The sequence below is a fragment of the Micropterus dolomieu genome, linkage group LG20 (assembly GCF_021292245.1).
Source record: "Micropterus dolomieu isolate WLL.071019.BEF.003 ecotype Adirondacks linkage group LG20, ASM2129224v1, whole genome shotgun sequence".
Classification (NCBI taxonomy): Eukaryota; Metazoa; Chordata; class Actinopteri; order Centrarchiformes; family Centrarchidae; genus Micropterus; species Micropterus dolomieu.
The window spans coordinates 4,389,712-4,407,409 of record NC_060169.1 but is presented as its reverse complement, the minus strand read 5'-3'; the positions used below and the strand labels follow the sequence as shown (position 1 = coordinate 4,407,409).

The following is a 17,698-nucleotide window of genomic DNA, read 5'->3' as shown; positions in this document are numbered from 1 at the left end:
CCCAGGATTATTTAAGTACTGCCTTTTTTATTTGACAATTCTCAGTATCTGTGAGAAGACAGTGAGAATCGGTTTTATTTTATTTATTTGTTGAGTTGCATTATCTTCCACGGCCTTGGCTTTTTTCAAAGTGACTTTGACATAGGACAAAACTTCAGCAGGACTGGAGTAGAGCCCCCCCAACCCAAGCTTATTGTGTCTGCCACAGGAAGTTGTCTGGCCTTGAAACAGGGTTTTGTCCAATGGGAGGACATCACAGAGGAAGTTGATGTAGTATAGAGAAATCAGGCCACAGTGAACTGTTGTTGACACGGATCATCAGCAGATTGCACCGCTGATGAAGTCCCCTCAGGTAGTGCAACTGAATTTAAATTGCTTATTTATTCTGCTGCATTATACAGGTCTGCATGTTCCCATTAGGGGAAGGGATGCATTTGTATATATTTATATATGTCTTAATTTAACGACTGCAGCCTCTTTCATGTTGGTTATCGTCTATTCCGTATTTATAAGTGGTGCATAAATATCTAAAAAAAAATACTCTATAACACACTATATGTTTTTTTTAGGGGGGAGGGGGGCAGCAGATCAAGTGAAAGAATCCCTTTCACGAGAAACGAGCAAAAATATGAGTCTTGGCGGTGTGAGTCTTAGTTGTGGTGAGCATGAAGAGGCATTACAGGGTTAAAAATGGTTTGTTTCGGTGAGTTATTATCAGAAATGATTCTTTGTAAATGTTTGCGGATCCTCTCTCTGATGAATGAGATCCATTGTGGATGAAAAGGACTGGCTGACACAGATTCCTGCCTCAGTAACGGAGCGGATGTGTGTGACAGGGCATCAGTGTTTGTCAGACACACACAGTCCAGTTGTGTGTAGAAGGAAAATTGGGCAGCGACGTGGAGAAAACAGCCCTGTGGGCAGCGAGCGATGGAGACTGTAGCTTTCTGTGTTGACTGACGTGGACCTGCAGTTTGCCAGATGATTCTTGATAACTAACTTTTAAGCACAGCTTTGAGCCAAGAATTTTTTCACTCTTAAGTCAGTTCTTAGCAGTTTGTAGTAATGGTTAGTACTTAGAAACAGTTATATGTCCTCTGTGGCTCTGGAGGGGCTTTGTCAACTCTGAGAAAATAACCCTGAGTCTCACCTCAAGGTCCATTTATTAGCTGCTCTGGATCAGATCACATGATCTTCATCAGCATATGGATTTTGCCAGTTGACAACTCGATCCTGATTCTGTGTTACAAACTGTGTGTGCTGTTGAAAGATGTGAGGGGAGGGTCAAATCAGTAGAGTGCATTAAAAGTCTGTGTTCTTTTTCTTAAACTGGACCCTCACAAGATACTTTGGGGACCTTTTTAGGTTAAGTACTAAGTCACATGGGTTTTCTGTCGAGCTTTGTGTGCATTCAGTTTTAGTCTTTCTTATTTATGTTCTTATTTTTAGGTGAATCGGTTCGCATTCGAGCCCGTTGAACTGCACCTAACTTTGTAAAAGGTGCTTAAGTATGTGACTGGATTTAGTACAAAATCGTTTGGTTGTCAATCGGTAACGGTGCTGATTTTACTAGCTTGTATAGAGCTGATGTGTTGAAGGTTTTCACCTGAAAGCAGCTGTATTTAATAAATGTTACCCCCTCTCTTTCTCTGCAGTCTTTTCTCTAGCCGCCATCATTCCGTGCTGTAAGGCCGACCCCAAAATGTCTTCCAATGGGGACCTTAGCGACCTCGGCAGCTCTGACAGCTTCTGGGAGGTACAGTAGTACACATACGCTTGTTTCTCTGTTTCATTGGCATAATGCATTCCCTAGCACCTTAACCTAACCTTAACTTAACCATTACGCCTAACCTTAACCCAATTGTAGCCTGAACCCTAAAACCACGACTTATCCCCCCAAAAAACAGTCTCTCTACTCGTCAGGACCTCAATTTTCCCTTACAGTGACTAGAGTCATGTATAATTCCATTGCAGAGTATAATCTAATATACATGGTTATATTGGCCAATAACGTGTTGTTTTTAGATGGATTTTTTTTATTAATTACTATGACTGGTGTTTTAAGGGAGTGTGGGGTACAGTTTGTCAGAGGTGACGTCATTCAACTGCATTATTCTATAACAAAATACATTTAACGTCAGCCAGTAATGGTTTTAGATTAGATTTGCTGTCATTTAGGATGGAAGAAACGTGTAAACATTTAGAAAAGACGATGGTGACTGAGATCAGAGCTAAACTTTCAGATCCAGCTTTTTGTCAATCATCTCAAAATGCCAGATATTGGCCCAGTTAATCGGTCTATCACTGCACACACTCACACACCAATGGCAGTGGGTCACCATGGTGCTAACCTGCTAACATGCCGGTCTGACAATTGGGAGCAATTTTGGTATCTTGCCAAGGGACACATTGACATGAACAGAACCACCAACTCTGTGATAAGTGGACACATCTGCCCCAGCATTTAACAAACATCATATAGCGAACAGTATGGTCTCTGTACTTGCGTTACTATTTCCTATGTGGTTAAAAATGTCAACAAAACCCTAGATATATTTATCATAGGCTATCAGAGCAGCTGAGAGGAGCAGCAGGAGTTTGAAGCGGTCTGAGAAGGCAGCTTGTCAGGCTGTGGTGTTTACATAGAGACACAGACACATAATGAGCCCCTGCTGACAGCCAGCTTCACAGCTATCCATCTGGAAAAACTACATACCTAACTCCTCTCGCTCTCTGCTCTGCCTCTCCTCTTTCACTCTTATCTAAATGCCTTCTGTACATTATCAGCAAACATCCTGCAGGGTAACATGCTACACTAATATTAGTATGTTGGTAACATGACTGAGTAGAAAAGCATTTGAATGCCCTACAGCTGTTCAGTCTTATTTCTGTTTCCTCAGTCATTGTTTGTGTGTGTTCTTCTGCAGCCAGGGAACTACAAAAGGACAGTGAAGCGGATAGACGAAGGCCACCGGCTGTGTAATGAGCTGGTCAGCTGCTTCCAGGAGAGGGCAAAGATAGAAAAGAGTTACGCTCTGCAGCTGAGCGACTGGGCCAAGAGGTGGAGGGGCGTTGTGGAGAAAGGTGAGTTGAAAACACTGATCTCGTGGGGTTCAGGCTGCAGCAGAGCATCAGTTAAATCTAACTTCCTGATAAGAAAATGACACCAAAAACTATGTTTCATATATTGCCGTTTATTTGTTTTGAGGAGTTTTGATCTCTACTCTGCCGGCGTCTGAAAATAAGCCATGTAATATACCTGCAAGACCTCAGGTTTTGCTGCAACTAAGGCTTTGTTCAGACTGTGGGCAAATCAGATTCGTCCAGACTTTCAGTCTGATGTCTACCATCAGAATCTATCAGTCTACATGCGATGGTAAGAGTGTTTCTCCTCTCCCCTCCCTCAGGTCCTCAGTATGGTACGCTGGAGAAAGCATGGCACGCCTTTATGCAGGCGGCCGATCGGCTCAGCGAGCTGCATCTGGACCTGCGGGAGAGGCTGGCAGGGGAGGACAGCGAGAAGATGCGCAACTGGCAGAAGGATGCCTTCCACAAGCAGATGATTGGAGGCTTCAGGGAGACCAAGGATGCAGACGACGGCTTCCGCAAAGCACAGAAACCCTGGGTCCGCAAACTGAAAGAGGTGAGGGCTGCCTGAGTTGGCTGTGATGTCAGCCAGTAGGATGTCAGTTAAGATGGATTAATGCAGGTTTTCATTTATATTTCAGTGTTAGATTTCATCCATTGATATCACCTCCGCAGCAGCAGCTAATGTGTTGCACACGGCCCGGCCATATGTGCTTTATATTCCCAACGGTTACTGTGTTTACAATCAGAGCTACACACATTTTATTTATAGGACTAAATCCAGGTAACTTTTAACATTATTTTTCTGTATCTCATTACTGAATAGGCAAGGCAATTTTATTTATATAGCGCAATTCAAAGTGCTTTACATAATACATAATAAATCAGAATCAGAAGGAGCTTTATTGTCAAGTAGAGTTTAACACATATGAGGAATTTGTTTGGTGATAAGGTGCTACACGTAGACAAACATACACTTGACATAAATAAATGTAGAAATTTATAAATATGGAATAAACAATGCTAGACAAAAAAGTTATATAAGAATATTAAAGAGAATAGAGAAAATAGAGAAAAATAATACAACTAAAAGCAATAAAGGGGAATTGAAAAAAACTAAAATTAAAATGTAATTTTTAAAAAGGTGAAAAGGGATACTATGCGATTCTGCAGAGAGTTTGTTGATAAACAAACTCATGAACGCGCAGTGCCATGGTAACCAGTCCTATTCTGCAGAAATATAGCAGAATGCAAAGCAAGTTAGCCTCAATATGAGGCCATGTATTAACAGTAGTCTACTGTAGAAGGTGTGACAACAAGCCTGACCATATTTAAATATGTATTGAAGCAAAATACTTTTCTAAGCCTAAATCTAAGATACGGAGTCTAGTTTATTTATCAGTAGGATTATTGAGAGGAACTTCAATAGTTTACAATTAATGAACAAACATCATCAAACAAACGACATGTGTAAGCACACAAACGCAGCATCCAAAACACAACAGAGTAAAAATTATTAGTAGTTATTTGAAATAGTTTTTACTAAAATACAGTGACTGATAAGAGTTGGGAAGCACAGGAGCGACTGTTTATCTCCAGGGCCAAAGTCGGTGCTAACTTTGGGGCTAACCTCCTTCACTCTTTATTAACAGTTGACAGCAACACACTGCAGCTCCTCTTTAGAGAAGCTGCAGTCTTTATTCACCTCCTCTGTAACTTCTACTGTACATTTACTGCAGAACAAGGTGCTGACCTGTTTCTCTCTATTCACCGGGGCTCCATTCACACACACGCTCCATCCATTTCTCCTTTCTACCGCATACACACTGACCGCTGGGGCAAAGCTAACAAAGCTAACCAGCTGGGATCATCACAAACATGACAACAGACAGACAAGACAGTAACACGGAACCTGTCGTTTATGTGGAACAGCAAAGCTAACGTTACTCACCTGTCCACCCCTCACAGATGTTAACACAGGTCTTCCCCTCGCCTGGTCATATAACCTCTTTCACAGTTCCTGAGACCTTTCCCTCTGTGGCTGTCTCTCAGTCATCTTCACAGTTAAAGTCCCGTAATGAGTCCAGCATGTTCAAACATACCGCTGTTTGTTTACATTCTCTCTCCAACTGCTTTGAGCGCGCCGCCGGCACCTGTTGCTCGCTCCGAGCAGCTTTGTTTGTGCTCAACTTACAGACCCAGGGCTGTGCAGGAAACCCGGATTGTTTTTCAGAGCACACGAAAAACAGAGCTACCAACCCATGAGGAAATATTGGCCGAATTGAACAAAAAGTGTATTGGATAAGAATCACAAAGTATCCCTTTAAGTCTTGATTTAAAAGAACTGACCGTTTCAGCAGAACTGCAGTTTTCCGGAAGTTCGTTACAGATATACGGGGCAAAATAACTGATGACTTCTCCATGTTTAGTTTTGACTCTGGAGACAGAAAGCAGACCTGCCCCAAACGACCTGAGAGGTCTGGATGGTTCATAACGAAGCAGAAGATCAGAAATGTATTTTGGCCCTAAACCATTTAGTGCTTTATAAACCAACAGGATTTTGAAATCCGTTATTTGACATACAGGAAGCCAATGTAAAGACCTCAGAACTGGACGTGATATGATCCACCTTTTTGGTCTTAGTGAGCACTCGAGCAGCAGCGTTCTGAATCCGCTGCAACTGAAGATAAATGCATGGACAAGTTTTCCAGGTCTTGTTGAGACATAAGTCCGTTAATCCTTGATATATTCTTCAGGCGATAGTAGGCTGACTTTGTAATTGTCTTAATGTGGCTCCTTAAATTCAGATCTGAGTCCATGACTACACTAAGATTTCTGGCTTGGTTTGTGGCTGGGCACTGACTTTCAATTATTCTTCCTTGACTCCAAACACAATAACTTCAGTTTTGTCTTTGTTTAATTGAAGAAAATTCTGGCACTTCCAATTTCTGACCTGTTCAATATAGTCACTCAGCGCTTGTATGGGATCATAGTCCCCTGGTGAAATGGTTATGTGTCATCTGCATAATTATGGTAACATATTTTGTTGTTTTCCATAATCTGAGTCAGTGGAAGCATGTAAATGTTAAACAAAAGAGGTCCCAGAATGGAGCCTTGGGGAACTCCACATGTCATTTTTGTCAGCTGAGATGTGTGATTACCTATAGACACAAAGTGGTCCCTGTCCTTTAAGTAGGATTCAAACCAGTTTATTACTGTGCCAGAAAGTCCAACCCAGTTTTCAAGTATGTCTAGTAATATGTTGTGGTCGACCGTGTCGAATGCAGCACTGAGATCCAATAATACTGAGACTGAAATTCTTCCACTGTCAGTGTTTAAATGGATGTCATTGAAGACCTTAACAAGAGCCGTCTCAGTCCTGTGGTGTGGTCGAAAACCTGACTGGAAGACATTAAAACAGTTATTTCGTGCCAAGAAAGAACTCAATGATTTTCAGTGATTTTACTTAAAAATGGGAGATTTGATATGGGCCTATAATTGCTCATGAGTGACCTGTGTAGATTGCTCTTTTTTTAAGAGTAGCTTAATGACGGCAGTTTTCAGGGCCTGTGGGGAAAAAACCTGAGAGGAGAGACATGTTGACAATTTGTAGAAGATCGGAGGCCATGCATTTAGAAACATTTTTGGAAAAAAAACTGTTTGCAGAATATCAAGGCAGCATGAGGAGTTTCTATGGTTAATATAATCACATTGTCTCATGCTATATGAATTGTTTGGGGGCGGAAACAAGGGCAACATATATTCTGTTACTGACATGGAGGCACTGATTGCTTGTCTAATTGTTTGAATTTTTGAAGGAGGCAAATTCATTGCAGGCCCTGGTGGATAGAAGTTCAGAGGCTACAGACACAGGAGGGCTGGTTAGCCTGTCGACAGTAGCAAACAAGGCACGTGCATTATTAGTGTTTTTGTTGATGATGTCGGAGAAGAAGGACCGCCTTGCATTTCTCAATTCTAAATTCTAAATGCGAAGTCTCTCTTTATAGACGTCATAATGAACCTGGAGATTTGTTTCCCGCCACCTGCGTTCAGCTTTTTGACACTTTTTTGAGTTCTAACCAACGTGGCATTTCTCCATGGAGATCTCCTCTTACCAGAGACCACCTTCACCTTGGCTGGTGCAATGGCATCAATAACATTTGTAATTTTAGGATTGAAGTTATCTACAAGCTCATTGACTGAGACCCATGAGAGGGCGGGTGTCAAAGAGAAAGCCTCAATAAATTTTTCAGACCCTTGGAGATGACTTAGTCCAAAGTGTGCCCCTTACTGTGTGTGGGCTCTGTCACATGTTGAGTCAGTCCATAATTATCACGAACACAACCCATTTCTTTAGTCCCTCTGTCCTGGGGGTTGTCAACATGGATGTTAAAATCACCCACAATAACTACATAGTCAGAGTCAATACAGATCATCGACAGCAGTTCACCAAAGTCATCAAATAAGTTTGCACAGTATTTAGGGGGCCTGTAGATATTTAGAAAAATAGCTCCAAGTGGAATTCAGAAGCAAAATTTCCATAAGCCTTCTTTTTGCAGTGGAAGGAGTCATTAAACAAAATGGCAGCTCCACCTCCTCTCTTATGCACTCTAGCTTCACTCATAAAACTGAAGTTGGGAGGGGTAGACTCAATAAGGACAGCTGCACTCTTATCTTGGTCCAACCAAGTTTCAGTTAAAAACATGAAATGAATATTGTGATTAATGTAAAATCATTGATTCAATTTTTTTTCCTGCCAAAGACGTAACGTTTAACGAAGCTAATTTTAGTGTGTTAAAAACATTTTTTCGACAGGCTATGGCTGATGAGGAATTAATACTAAATTTGCAGGATATGTTGAGTGCTACCTGTTTCTTAACACATTCACCATTCTTTTTCTGTTACCTATCAAGACAGGAATTGAGAAGGCTACCAGCACACTGGGCCCTGGCTTGTCCTGAAAAGAGTCATGAGTGCTATTTTCCTTGTAGCCCAGCACGTATCAATCAGAGCTTGCTAGGTTTTTTGCCATTGCGGAGCGGGTTGGACGCCATATATGTGACACATGTGTCAAACCTGGCTGAGGACTTAGAGCCAGTGGTGGAGGTGGACGGTGAGGGTTAGGCTTGTGTTATGTCTTCTTCTTGTTTTGAATTCTCTTGTCTCTTGTCCTTGGCAGAGGGAACATATGTGACACAGAAGTAAAACAGGTTGGAGCTGAACAATCTAACTCCTGACTAAATGCGAAGTCCATCTGCCTTAAAAAGATGTCTGTGGTCCCAGAAAAAGTTTAAATTTTCAATGAAATGCAATGAATGGACAGTACATGCCATTGAGAGCCACGTGTTCAATGCCGTCAATCTGCTGAATCTCTCAGCTCCTCTTCGGATTGGCGGTATAGGGCCACTGATAAAACCTCAGCATTCAAAGAGCTGACTGTGTTCAACAGATTATTAATGTCCTCTTTCATCACTTAAGACTGTTGCTTTACAACATCATTGGCCCTGATGTGCAGTATGTTTTTCACGGCTGTGTCCTACTAAGAACAGGGGTTGGAGAGGCGCTCTGCCTGGATCATAATGCAGGCCAGACAGTCGCATCACAAATCTCAGGGCGCTGGATTCTGCCTGTTGCTCGTCCTCCCATTTCCCAAGGAAATGATTTACTCTTAGGCTTTCCACCAAGAGCTCCAGGGAGGACTCCCACTTTTAGATTTATTACCCAGTTCACAGGCCTCCTGCTTCTTGGTAGTCTTGTTGGTGCTAAATAGCCGTGTGCTAGCATGCTCTTGTCCACTGTTTTGGGTCCACGGTAAGGTGGTGTCATTCCCACATAGTCCATTCATTTCTAACCTGTGGATCTTGGTTTCCAGCGCTGCAATTTTCTGTAGTAAGTTTTTGTTTTTGTAAGTTTTTGGAAGTCGTCCATGGAGGAGGGTGGCATCTTGTTACTAATTGGCATTAGCTATAACTCCAGTCACTGCAGTACAGGCTAGTACTATTGATAGGCCACACTCACGTAGCACTTAGATCATAACAGTGTTTAAAGTATGGCAATAGCCTACTTTATCTGAATAGATGACCGTCCCAGTGATTTAAAAGTATCCAAGAGCCGCTGCTCATAATTTCTTGCTGTCTCAGCAAAAGAATGCAAGCAGAGGCAAGAGCAAGCAGCAAAGCGTCTGCACTGTAAGAAAGCTAGGAGAGTTTCCGCTGTGTAAACGCTGTTTACGTTCATTAGAAGGTCTGCAGCATAATTGCTTTGATACTGAAAAGGAGGGGGGGGGGGGCAAAGCAGAGGCAAACTGAATCAAGCAGCATAAAATTACTTACGTTTAATCTGGGTCAGGATAGAAATGGAAGAAAGCACTAAAATTAATAAAAGGCTGTTTTGTAAAAAGTGTGTTTTAAGAAGTGAGAAGTGAAAAGCTGTTACTGATCCTGCGAGCCTCAGGTTCTCAGGCGAGTGTTCATGAGAGGCTCTAATTGCAAAATCCCGGTCAATTTTTGTTTTTAGTAATCCATCTATTGATAATCTAATATGTTGTCTTATTTGTACAAATGACATTGAACAAAAGTGTTTTACCTAACTTTCATTTTCTCTTTCTTTTTTGTGCCCTGCCCATTATGAGACTTTGCCACTTTGCCAAAGTTTATTATATTTAGAAAAACACTGTGACAAGTTTTTGAGAGTGAGTCATGTTTCTAATATTAGGCTATTCCAGCAAATGTGTCTATAAGGAAATGAGAAATGAGCATTTTAAGAAAGATAATGAGGTGTAGTGTATGTAATAGGAGCTGTATTGTTAACAACAATGAATCAAAGTGTATTTTGTGTGTGTGTGTTGAGGTGGAGGCCAGTAAGAAGAGCTACCACCAGGCCAGGAAGGAGGAGTGGACAGCGATTAACAGGGAAACGCACGCCAAGGCCGACACGACCAAGTCACAGGAGGAAGTCCGCAAATACACGACCCGGGTGGAGCGCTGCAACCAGGAGGCCGAGAAGGTACAAAGCTGACACACACACACACAGACAGACAGACAGTCCCGTGGGTAGCTCCACTTGTATCAGTCTGGGTGTGTCGGTGAGTCCAGATAAACATACCTGTGTGTTTTGACTTTTAAAGCATGACAGGGCTTGTCTCCTCTGTTTTCTGCTCTGCTAAAACCCAACGGCACAGAAAAAAAACTCTGAGTTTGTCAGGACACACACAAACCAGTCTGTGTTTCAGCCATCACCAACCTGTCAATCTCTATTATGGGTGTATTATCGAGGCTTTATTGGTGGAGCAGCTATCAGAAATGTGTGTTTGTTGCTGGCTCAGCACAGACTGTTGTTGGCTAAAACTTTGTGTAAATAATTAGATTTTTTAGATTTTTTTTAAATTTAATTAATTGTAAATATTGTAGGGAGGAATAGTTCAAGAAGAAGCAGACATTCTGAAAAGGTTGTATGAAAAGCTGCAGATGCCAGTTTCTGCCAGAAAATCTGATTTTGTTTGCTTGCATGGTACGATGTCCCAATCCTGAAAAAGACTAATACAACCTGTTGCCTCTTAAAGGTTCGGTGTGTAATATTTAGGAGGATAATATCCATTACTATGTTTCAGTAATGTATAAAAGGCCTTACAGAATGAACCGTTATGTTTTTATTACCTTAGAATGAGCCATTTCTATCCTCATACACTGCGGGTCCTCTTACAAGGACATCGCCATGTTGCGCCGCCATGTTTCTACAGAAGCCTCAATGGACAAACTACTCTATAGAGTGTGTTTCATCACTATTACACGTTATATACACGTTGAATATGTACAAAGAAGAAGAAGAAGACCAAGTAATTTTAGTAGTAGTAGTTGACTGGTTTATTAGAAGTAAGAAAAGAAGAGAAATTTGGACAAATGGGGGCCCAAACAGATTATTTAGCACAACTTTGATTCATGCAAAATCACTTTTGCATATACATGTTTTGCAACATGTAATTTGTAATATGGTTATAACGGTTAGTTTGCTGTCCATGTAGTGTGAACCAGATGTCTGTATGTTGTTTATATTCTTTTTGACCCTCCTGAGACTCCGAAGAAAAAGATTTTTATATTTTAAATTCTTTTGCATTACATTTCTTTTAAAAGCAAATGGTCTTAAAAGTTTATTTTAAAAGACTTAATATATTAATATACTGAAATCTTAGTAATAATACAGTTAAGGCTTTCATACATACTAAACAAAAGATTTATCAAGAATACAAACATGATATTTGTTAAACAAATTATTTTTATATATTTTAAAAAGATTAGCTCTGCAGCCACACAACCATTGTTCTTTGACATCACTAGAAAGCCCAGGATATACTCTTTACTGTACATTAAGACTCAAACAGGCTACATGCATGGTGTTTAAATAGAGCCCTCATTGCCATGTCCCCCATAGAGGACAAAAATTAATTGCCAGGTCTCGGGAGGATTTATAGGAGTTGAGAGGCGCTTCACATAAATAAAATGGACTCACTGAGATGAATATCGGTTTGGAATTAATTTTGGGTTGGAATTTGAATAGTTTCTTTGTTTCGTGCTTTGTTTCAGTATTTAAATTAGTCTTGCACACACATGGACACACAGATAGAGGAGAACACAAATTCTCTATGAAACAGTGGATTCAGCAAAAAGTCTGGTTAATACTGAGATATTAATTTCTGGGGTTCAACACTATTAAGCAGCAAAAAAGTCACAACCTCTCACCAGCAGCTGTGATTGAATGAGCCAAGTCTTTCAAACTAACAGAGCGGGGTCAGTCTCCAGGTTTAATGTTAAAAATGCCTCCTCCATAAATGTTGACATAGAGGTCATGTAGTTCTCTTCATCTAACTAAGTCTCGTACAGTAGCTCAGTATGTATTCCCTGTGTGGCAGGTGAAGGAGCGCTACACAAGGGCCCTGGAGGAGCTGAACCGCTGTAACCCCCGCTACATGGAGGACATGGAGCAGGTGTTCGACCTCACCCAGGAGGCCGAGCGAAAGAGGCTGCGCTTCTTTAAAGAAGTCCTGCTGGACATCCACACACACCTCAACCTGTCTGCCAAAGAAGGGTAGGACACACACACTCGCTCACTCACTCGCTCGCTCGCTCGCTCGCTCACTCACTCACTCACTCACTCACTCACTCACTCACTCACTCACTCACTCTCACACACACACACACACACACACATACATCTTCAGAGAAAACAGGGTGATTCATGATCCATGATGCCGAATGAAGGCATGCAGAACTGTCGACGTGTGTGTGTGTGTGTGTGTGTGTGTGTGTGTGTGTGTACACAGGAGTTAATAGAAAACTCATGGTGTTGTCCATTAACTATTGACCTTTCGTTCTATTTAAACAAGCCACCGTTACCACGGCAACCGTGATTGGTAAAGTCCAACAAGATCTTTTGTCCAAATATTGAGCAAAAATACACAATACTTTAACTCTGTGAAGAGGAACTTTACGTCACGCAGTGATGAAATTTGATGGGAATACACTTGGAAAAAGTGAACCGGTAATTTTATTTCATTGTTTTTCCTTAAAGTTAAATGGTTTTATTCTCCAAAATCAGAGTCAACTGTGTAAGTTGATTGCCGAAATGCAGTACAGAGACATTTGGCTCCTGCCGAGCTAATGAAAGACCACGTCATCCCACAGTGACCTTGGTCTAAACTCAAAATCCAGACTCGCAGACAAAGCTCTTACAAACCTTAGTTTAGAAATTACCATGCTCGAGGGCGTTCATGAGCAGTGGTTCCCAACCTTTTTAACTTGTGACCCGTTAAAGGGATGTAATTCTCACATGCTGTGACGGACCACCGTCACTACAGTTGAGTATGCGCTGCGACTGCCATACCAACGAGCCTGGCTCTTTGGCGTTGCGGTCAAGTTGCGTGTTTGGTACCCTGTAGACCCGGGTTCAAATCCGCTCTTGAATTTCCGTCACACATGCCCATATGTACGTTTCACTGTAATCATTCCTCTTGTCCATTCTGGCTCTACGCAGATCCCTTTTAAATGTCAATTGGATGTAAGTGACAGGGAACAAAATCCACAGTCCTGTTCTGTTCAAACTTTCAGCTAAAGCTAATTAAAGTGAAGTTATGTTCTTCTAAGTGCCAAATTCCCTCTTTTTCTTATTGCTAACTTATATTAAATTGCCTCATATTAAATTCAGTTGAACTTGATGTATTTTGAACAAAGACTGTTTATTTTGAATCCCCATCATTTACTTTGAAATTGCGTTAATAAGGGAACTCTTTATGGCTAGAGACAAAAACCTGATTCAGTGCACATATGGACATCATTATTTTACAACTGACTTAGAAAAATGTGCACCTATCCTTTTTTTTAAATGAAGAAGTGTCTCCTTATGAACCCTAGCCATGGGTGTTTTTTGATTTTCAACAGTTCCAGTGAGACTTTCATCTCCAAAAGTTTGTGAAATTCATTTTCAATAATTATTAGAGGACCCAGAAGTTTAAACTATCTTTAAGATTAAAGAATTTGTTTTAGGTTTCAAATTTGGAGAAACCTATTATAGAGCAGTTTAAAGTAAACAGATTAGGTAGGATTGTGAGTCAGAAGTACACAAGTTAGATGATATATTTTACCGTTTTGTAAAAGTACATGTACTAAGGAAACTCCACATAGGGAGACTGTGAGATGTAGTTGAAACCTGGGAAGGCTGGATGTAGAAGAATGGATGCAGCTTTATCCTTCATATCATCTCTGAGTGTAAACAAACCTGCACGGATAATGATAATGCTGACTAGAACATATTCACATACAATGGTCTTATCTGGAATTCCTCCTTTAAATGGCGGCTTCAGGAATTTTAAAGGCCCAGCCCCCAGATTACATTGTGAAACCAGGAGTAAATAAAACGCACAGTATGTGAGCACTGTAATTCTGCCATGTTGAAATGGCAAATACCACAATAATGTTGTACCTCTTGCCTTCTAGCTGACTTTAAAGCTGCTCTAATCGATGCTTTTATGTTAACAAAGAATCAATTATTATAGTAATTCTCTGTAGGCTCATCTCCTTACCAGACATTTGGTAATAAAAAGATCAGTTATAGCTGTTTTAAGCCTGAGAATTCATCAGAGGAGCTACATGTTAACCGGGAAAAATCAAATACAACATTGTGAAATAATACGACACACAAAATTGTAGCTATAAAAAAGCTGGAGAAACTTGTCCCCTTCCTAGTTTACATTTCCTAATTGAGCACAGCTAATGCCATTTGTCTGGGATTAGAAAATGCATCATGACATACAGTACTACGGTTGCTGTAAAGTATTCTTTTCAAAATGGGAATGTTAATAGATTATATTTAGCAGTCAAAAAAATGCAAAGTGAGTGAACAGAAGAACAATCAAATTCAAAAATCTAATTAATTTTGTTGTGACCACCGTTTGCCTTCAAAAGAGCATCAGTTCTTCTAGGTTCACTTGCACATACTCTTTGAAGGAACTCAGGTATGTTGACCCAAACTTCTTGGACAACTACCCACTGTCCTTCTGTGGATTTCAGCAGCCTCAGTTGCTTCTCTCCTTTTATTTAATCCCAGATGGACTCGATGATGATGAGATCAGGGCTCTGTGGGGACCATACATCACTTCCAGGACTTCTTGTTCTTCTTTAAACTACAGATAGTTCTTCATAACTTTTGCTGTATGTTTGGGGTCGTTGTCCTGCTGCGGAATAACTTTGGGGCCAATCAGATGCCTCCCTGATGGTACTGTATGATGGATAAGTATCTGCCTGTACTTCTCAGCATTGGGGAGACCATTCATTCTGACCAAATCCCCAACTACGTTTGCAGAAATGCAGCCCCAAACTTGCAAGGAACCTCCACCATGCTTCATTCTTGTACCGCTCTCCAGGCCTTCAGCGAACAACCTGCCTTCTGCTGCAGCCAAATACTAAAACATTTCAGTTCAGAGCACCTGCTGCCATTTTTCTGCACCCCAGTTCCCGTGTTTCAGTACATAGTTGAATTTCTTGGCCTTGTTTCAATGTCGAAGGTATAGCTTTTTGGCCGTAAGTCTTCCATGAAGCCACTTCTGACCAGACTTCTCCAGACAGGAGATGGGTGTACCAGAGTCCCGCTGTTTTCTGCCAGCTCTGAGGTGATGGCACTGCTGGATATCCTCCGATTGTGAAGGGAAGTAAGGATGATGTGTCTTTCATCTGCTGCAGTAAGTTTCTTTGGCTGATCACTGCGCCTTTGGTCCTCAGTCTAGCCCATTTCTTTGTGCTGCTTCAACAGAGCTTGGACAGCACATCTGGAAACCTCTGTTTTTTTCTGCCTGGGAGAGATCTTGCTGATGCAGTTTAACTGCCTTGTGTCTTGTTGCTGTGTTCAGTCTTGTAATGGTGTATGACTCTAGACAGTAAACTGTCTTCAGCAACCTCACCTTGTTAGCTGAGTTCGGCTGTTCCTCACACAGTTTTATTCCTCCTATGCAGCTGTTTCTGTTTCAGTTAATGAAAGACAACCTACAAGAACTTTGAAGGCAAAGGGTGGCCACACCAAATATGGATTTTGTTTAATTTTTCTTCTCTTCACTCACTTTGTATTTTGTTAATAATTATATATAATTACATGTCTATTTTTGAAAGTATTCTTACACACCTGTCTAAAACCTTTACCACAGCACTGCATGTTATAGGACAGACAAAACAGTATAAAGTGCAGACTACTGTTAAATGTTATAAATCCTCAAAGACTCTCTAATGACTGAATTTAAAGGAGGAGGAGGAGGAGGAGGGTGTAGATGTGATGATTGACGGTCACTTTGTCCAATAGATTCAAAAGCCTGTACCGGGACCTGGGTCAGACCATCGAAGCAGCCAATGAAACTGAAGATCTCAGATGGTGGAGGAACACCCACGGACCGGGCATGAGCATGAACTGGCCACAGTTTGAGGTTTGGACCGATAGACAAACACACACTACTCGCTCTATTTCAATTCATACGGGACTATTTATATAACTTTCATTCATTTTTTTGAACAAGAAAACAAGGATACTGTGCAGGACTGGAGTAGTTCAGTGTGCGAAAGACAGACTGAATATTAAACAGGCTTCCAAAGAAAGCCTTGTTGTGTGCCTGAGACCTCTGAGTGGTGTCAGGAATGTCTGAATACACACACCCACACACACACACTGATGCAGGTTTATTTACTTGTTGGTGGAAACCTACACATTTAAACTACGCAAATATTACAGATAATGTAAAATCAATCAGCAGAGTCTGGGAGTCAGAAGTACAACTGTTTCTTCACATAGTTTAAAGGAAATGTTCTCTCAGCAAAAAAAACCCTGAATATCTCAAAATGTAGGAGTGATACCGCTCTCACGTTTATGCAGTAAATATAAAGCTACAGGCAGCAGCCTGTTAGCTTAGCTTAGCACAAAGACTGTAAACGTCTGGAAACAGCTCGTCTGGCTCTGTCTCCAGGTAACAAAAACAGCCTACCAACACTGATCAGTAATCACTAAGTAACACAATATATTAGTTTGTTTAATCTGTACAAAAAACTGAAATGTAAAAACAGCTTTTTTTAACATCTCAATAGAGCCAGGCGTTTGAGGACTGATCGTTATCAGTTACAAGTATTTCCACACCCTCTTCTCTCCAAATTGAAGGAATCATTATATTGTCCTATTTTAGGTCTGAAAAGAGCTGCAGACCCTATTGTCAAATCATAATAGAGATACAATGATCTGGATTCCTGCCTCCACCCCCCACACTTTTAGTTTTTGGCAACTACAAACTGACTGTGTGTGTGTGTGTGTGTGTGTGTGTGTGTGTGTTCCTGTTCCACCTTAAATTTCAATTTCGTACAAAAGAGTTGACATGTAATACTTACTGCACTAAAAGGCTGTTTTAGAAAATCCATTTGGCTGTTCTCTGCTTTCCATATATGAAGATAACCCTTCCGATGACTAAAGGAGTCCTGAACAATTCAATCAAACTGAGGAGTGTTTGCTCCTTTTAGTAAAGATTATTTTTAGCCATGTTCCAACAAAGTGGCAGCGCGTCGGTTGAGAGCTGCATCTAAGGTTAACTAACTGCAGTAAAAGATCCCATAACACAAGGTTTTTATGGGCAAAACCAGCACATCCTCATGTTCTGAAAGCTAAATAAAACAAAGTTTGGTCTGTATTGATTTAACATATTCAGCGGTTTCGTTATATGTTATTAATTAGTGTAAATACCAGAAAAGTTTGCAATTCAACAGCAGCACAAACAGCCTTAAAAATTGAACCACCAACTCACCGAAACATTATACTTTTTATGATTTATTGCAGGACTATTGTATGTAATGGCTAAAAATGTTATCACATGTGAGTAGATATTGATAATTATCACATAAATGTCAAATCTTTTATTTATTTTAAGTTTAAACAGATTTTCTCTCCTGGGTAAAAGTTGAAGAAACCAGAAGGTTAATTGTGGTTTTAAACTTTTCTTTATTGTCAGAACAAACACTTCATGCCAGTGGATCACTTAACAAATCTGTGGTAGAACATTGAAAACAATAAGGATAAAAATCTTTTTTTCAACAATATGCAT

At 40.7% G+C, this 17,698-nt stretch overlaps 1 protein-coding gene across 3 annotated transcripts in view; it reads left to right on the top strand.

Moving 5' to 3' along the window:
- pacsin3 (protein kinase C and casein kinase substrate in neurons 3) overlaps window positions 1-17,698 on the top strand; it is a 43,257-nt gene that overhangs the window by 15,308 nt on the left and 10,251 nt on the right. For all 3 annotated transcript variants that reach the window (XM_046032327.1, XM_046032328.1, XM_046032326.1), the window contains 6 exons: window positions 1,656-1,756; window positions 2,928-3,084; window positions 3,408-3,643; window positions 9,937-10,092; window positions 11,993-12,168; window positions 15,925-16,045. In XM_046032327.1, coding sequence (XP_045888283.1) covers window positions 1,703-1,756; window positions 2,928-3,084; window positions 3,408-3,643; window positions 9,937-10,092; window positions 11,993-12,168; window positions 15,925-16,045 — 900 coding nt within the window. In that variant the 5' untranslated portion in view covers window positions 1,656-1,702. The remainder of the gene's footprint in view (window positions 1-1,655; window positions 1,757-2,927; window positions 3,085-3,407; window positions 3,644-9,936; window positions 10,093-11,992; window positions 12,169-15,924; window positions 16,046-17,698) is intronic.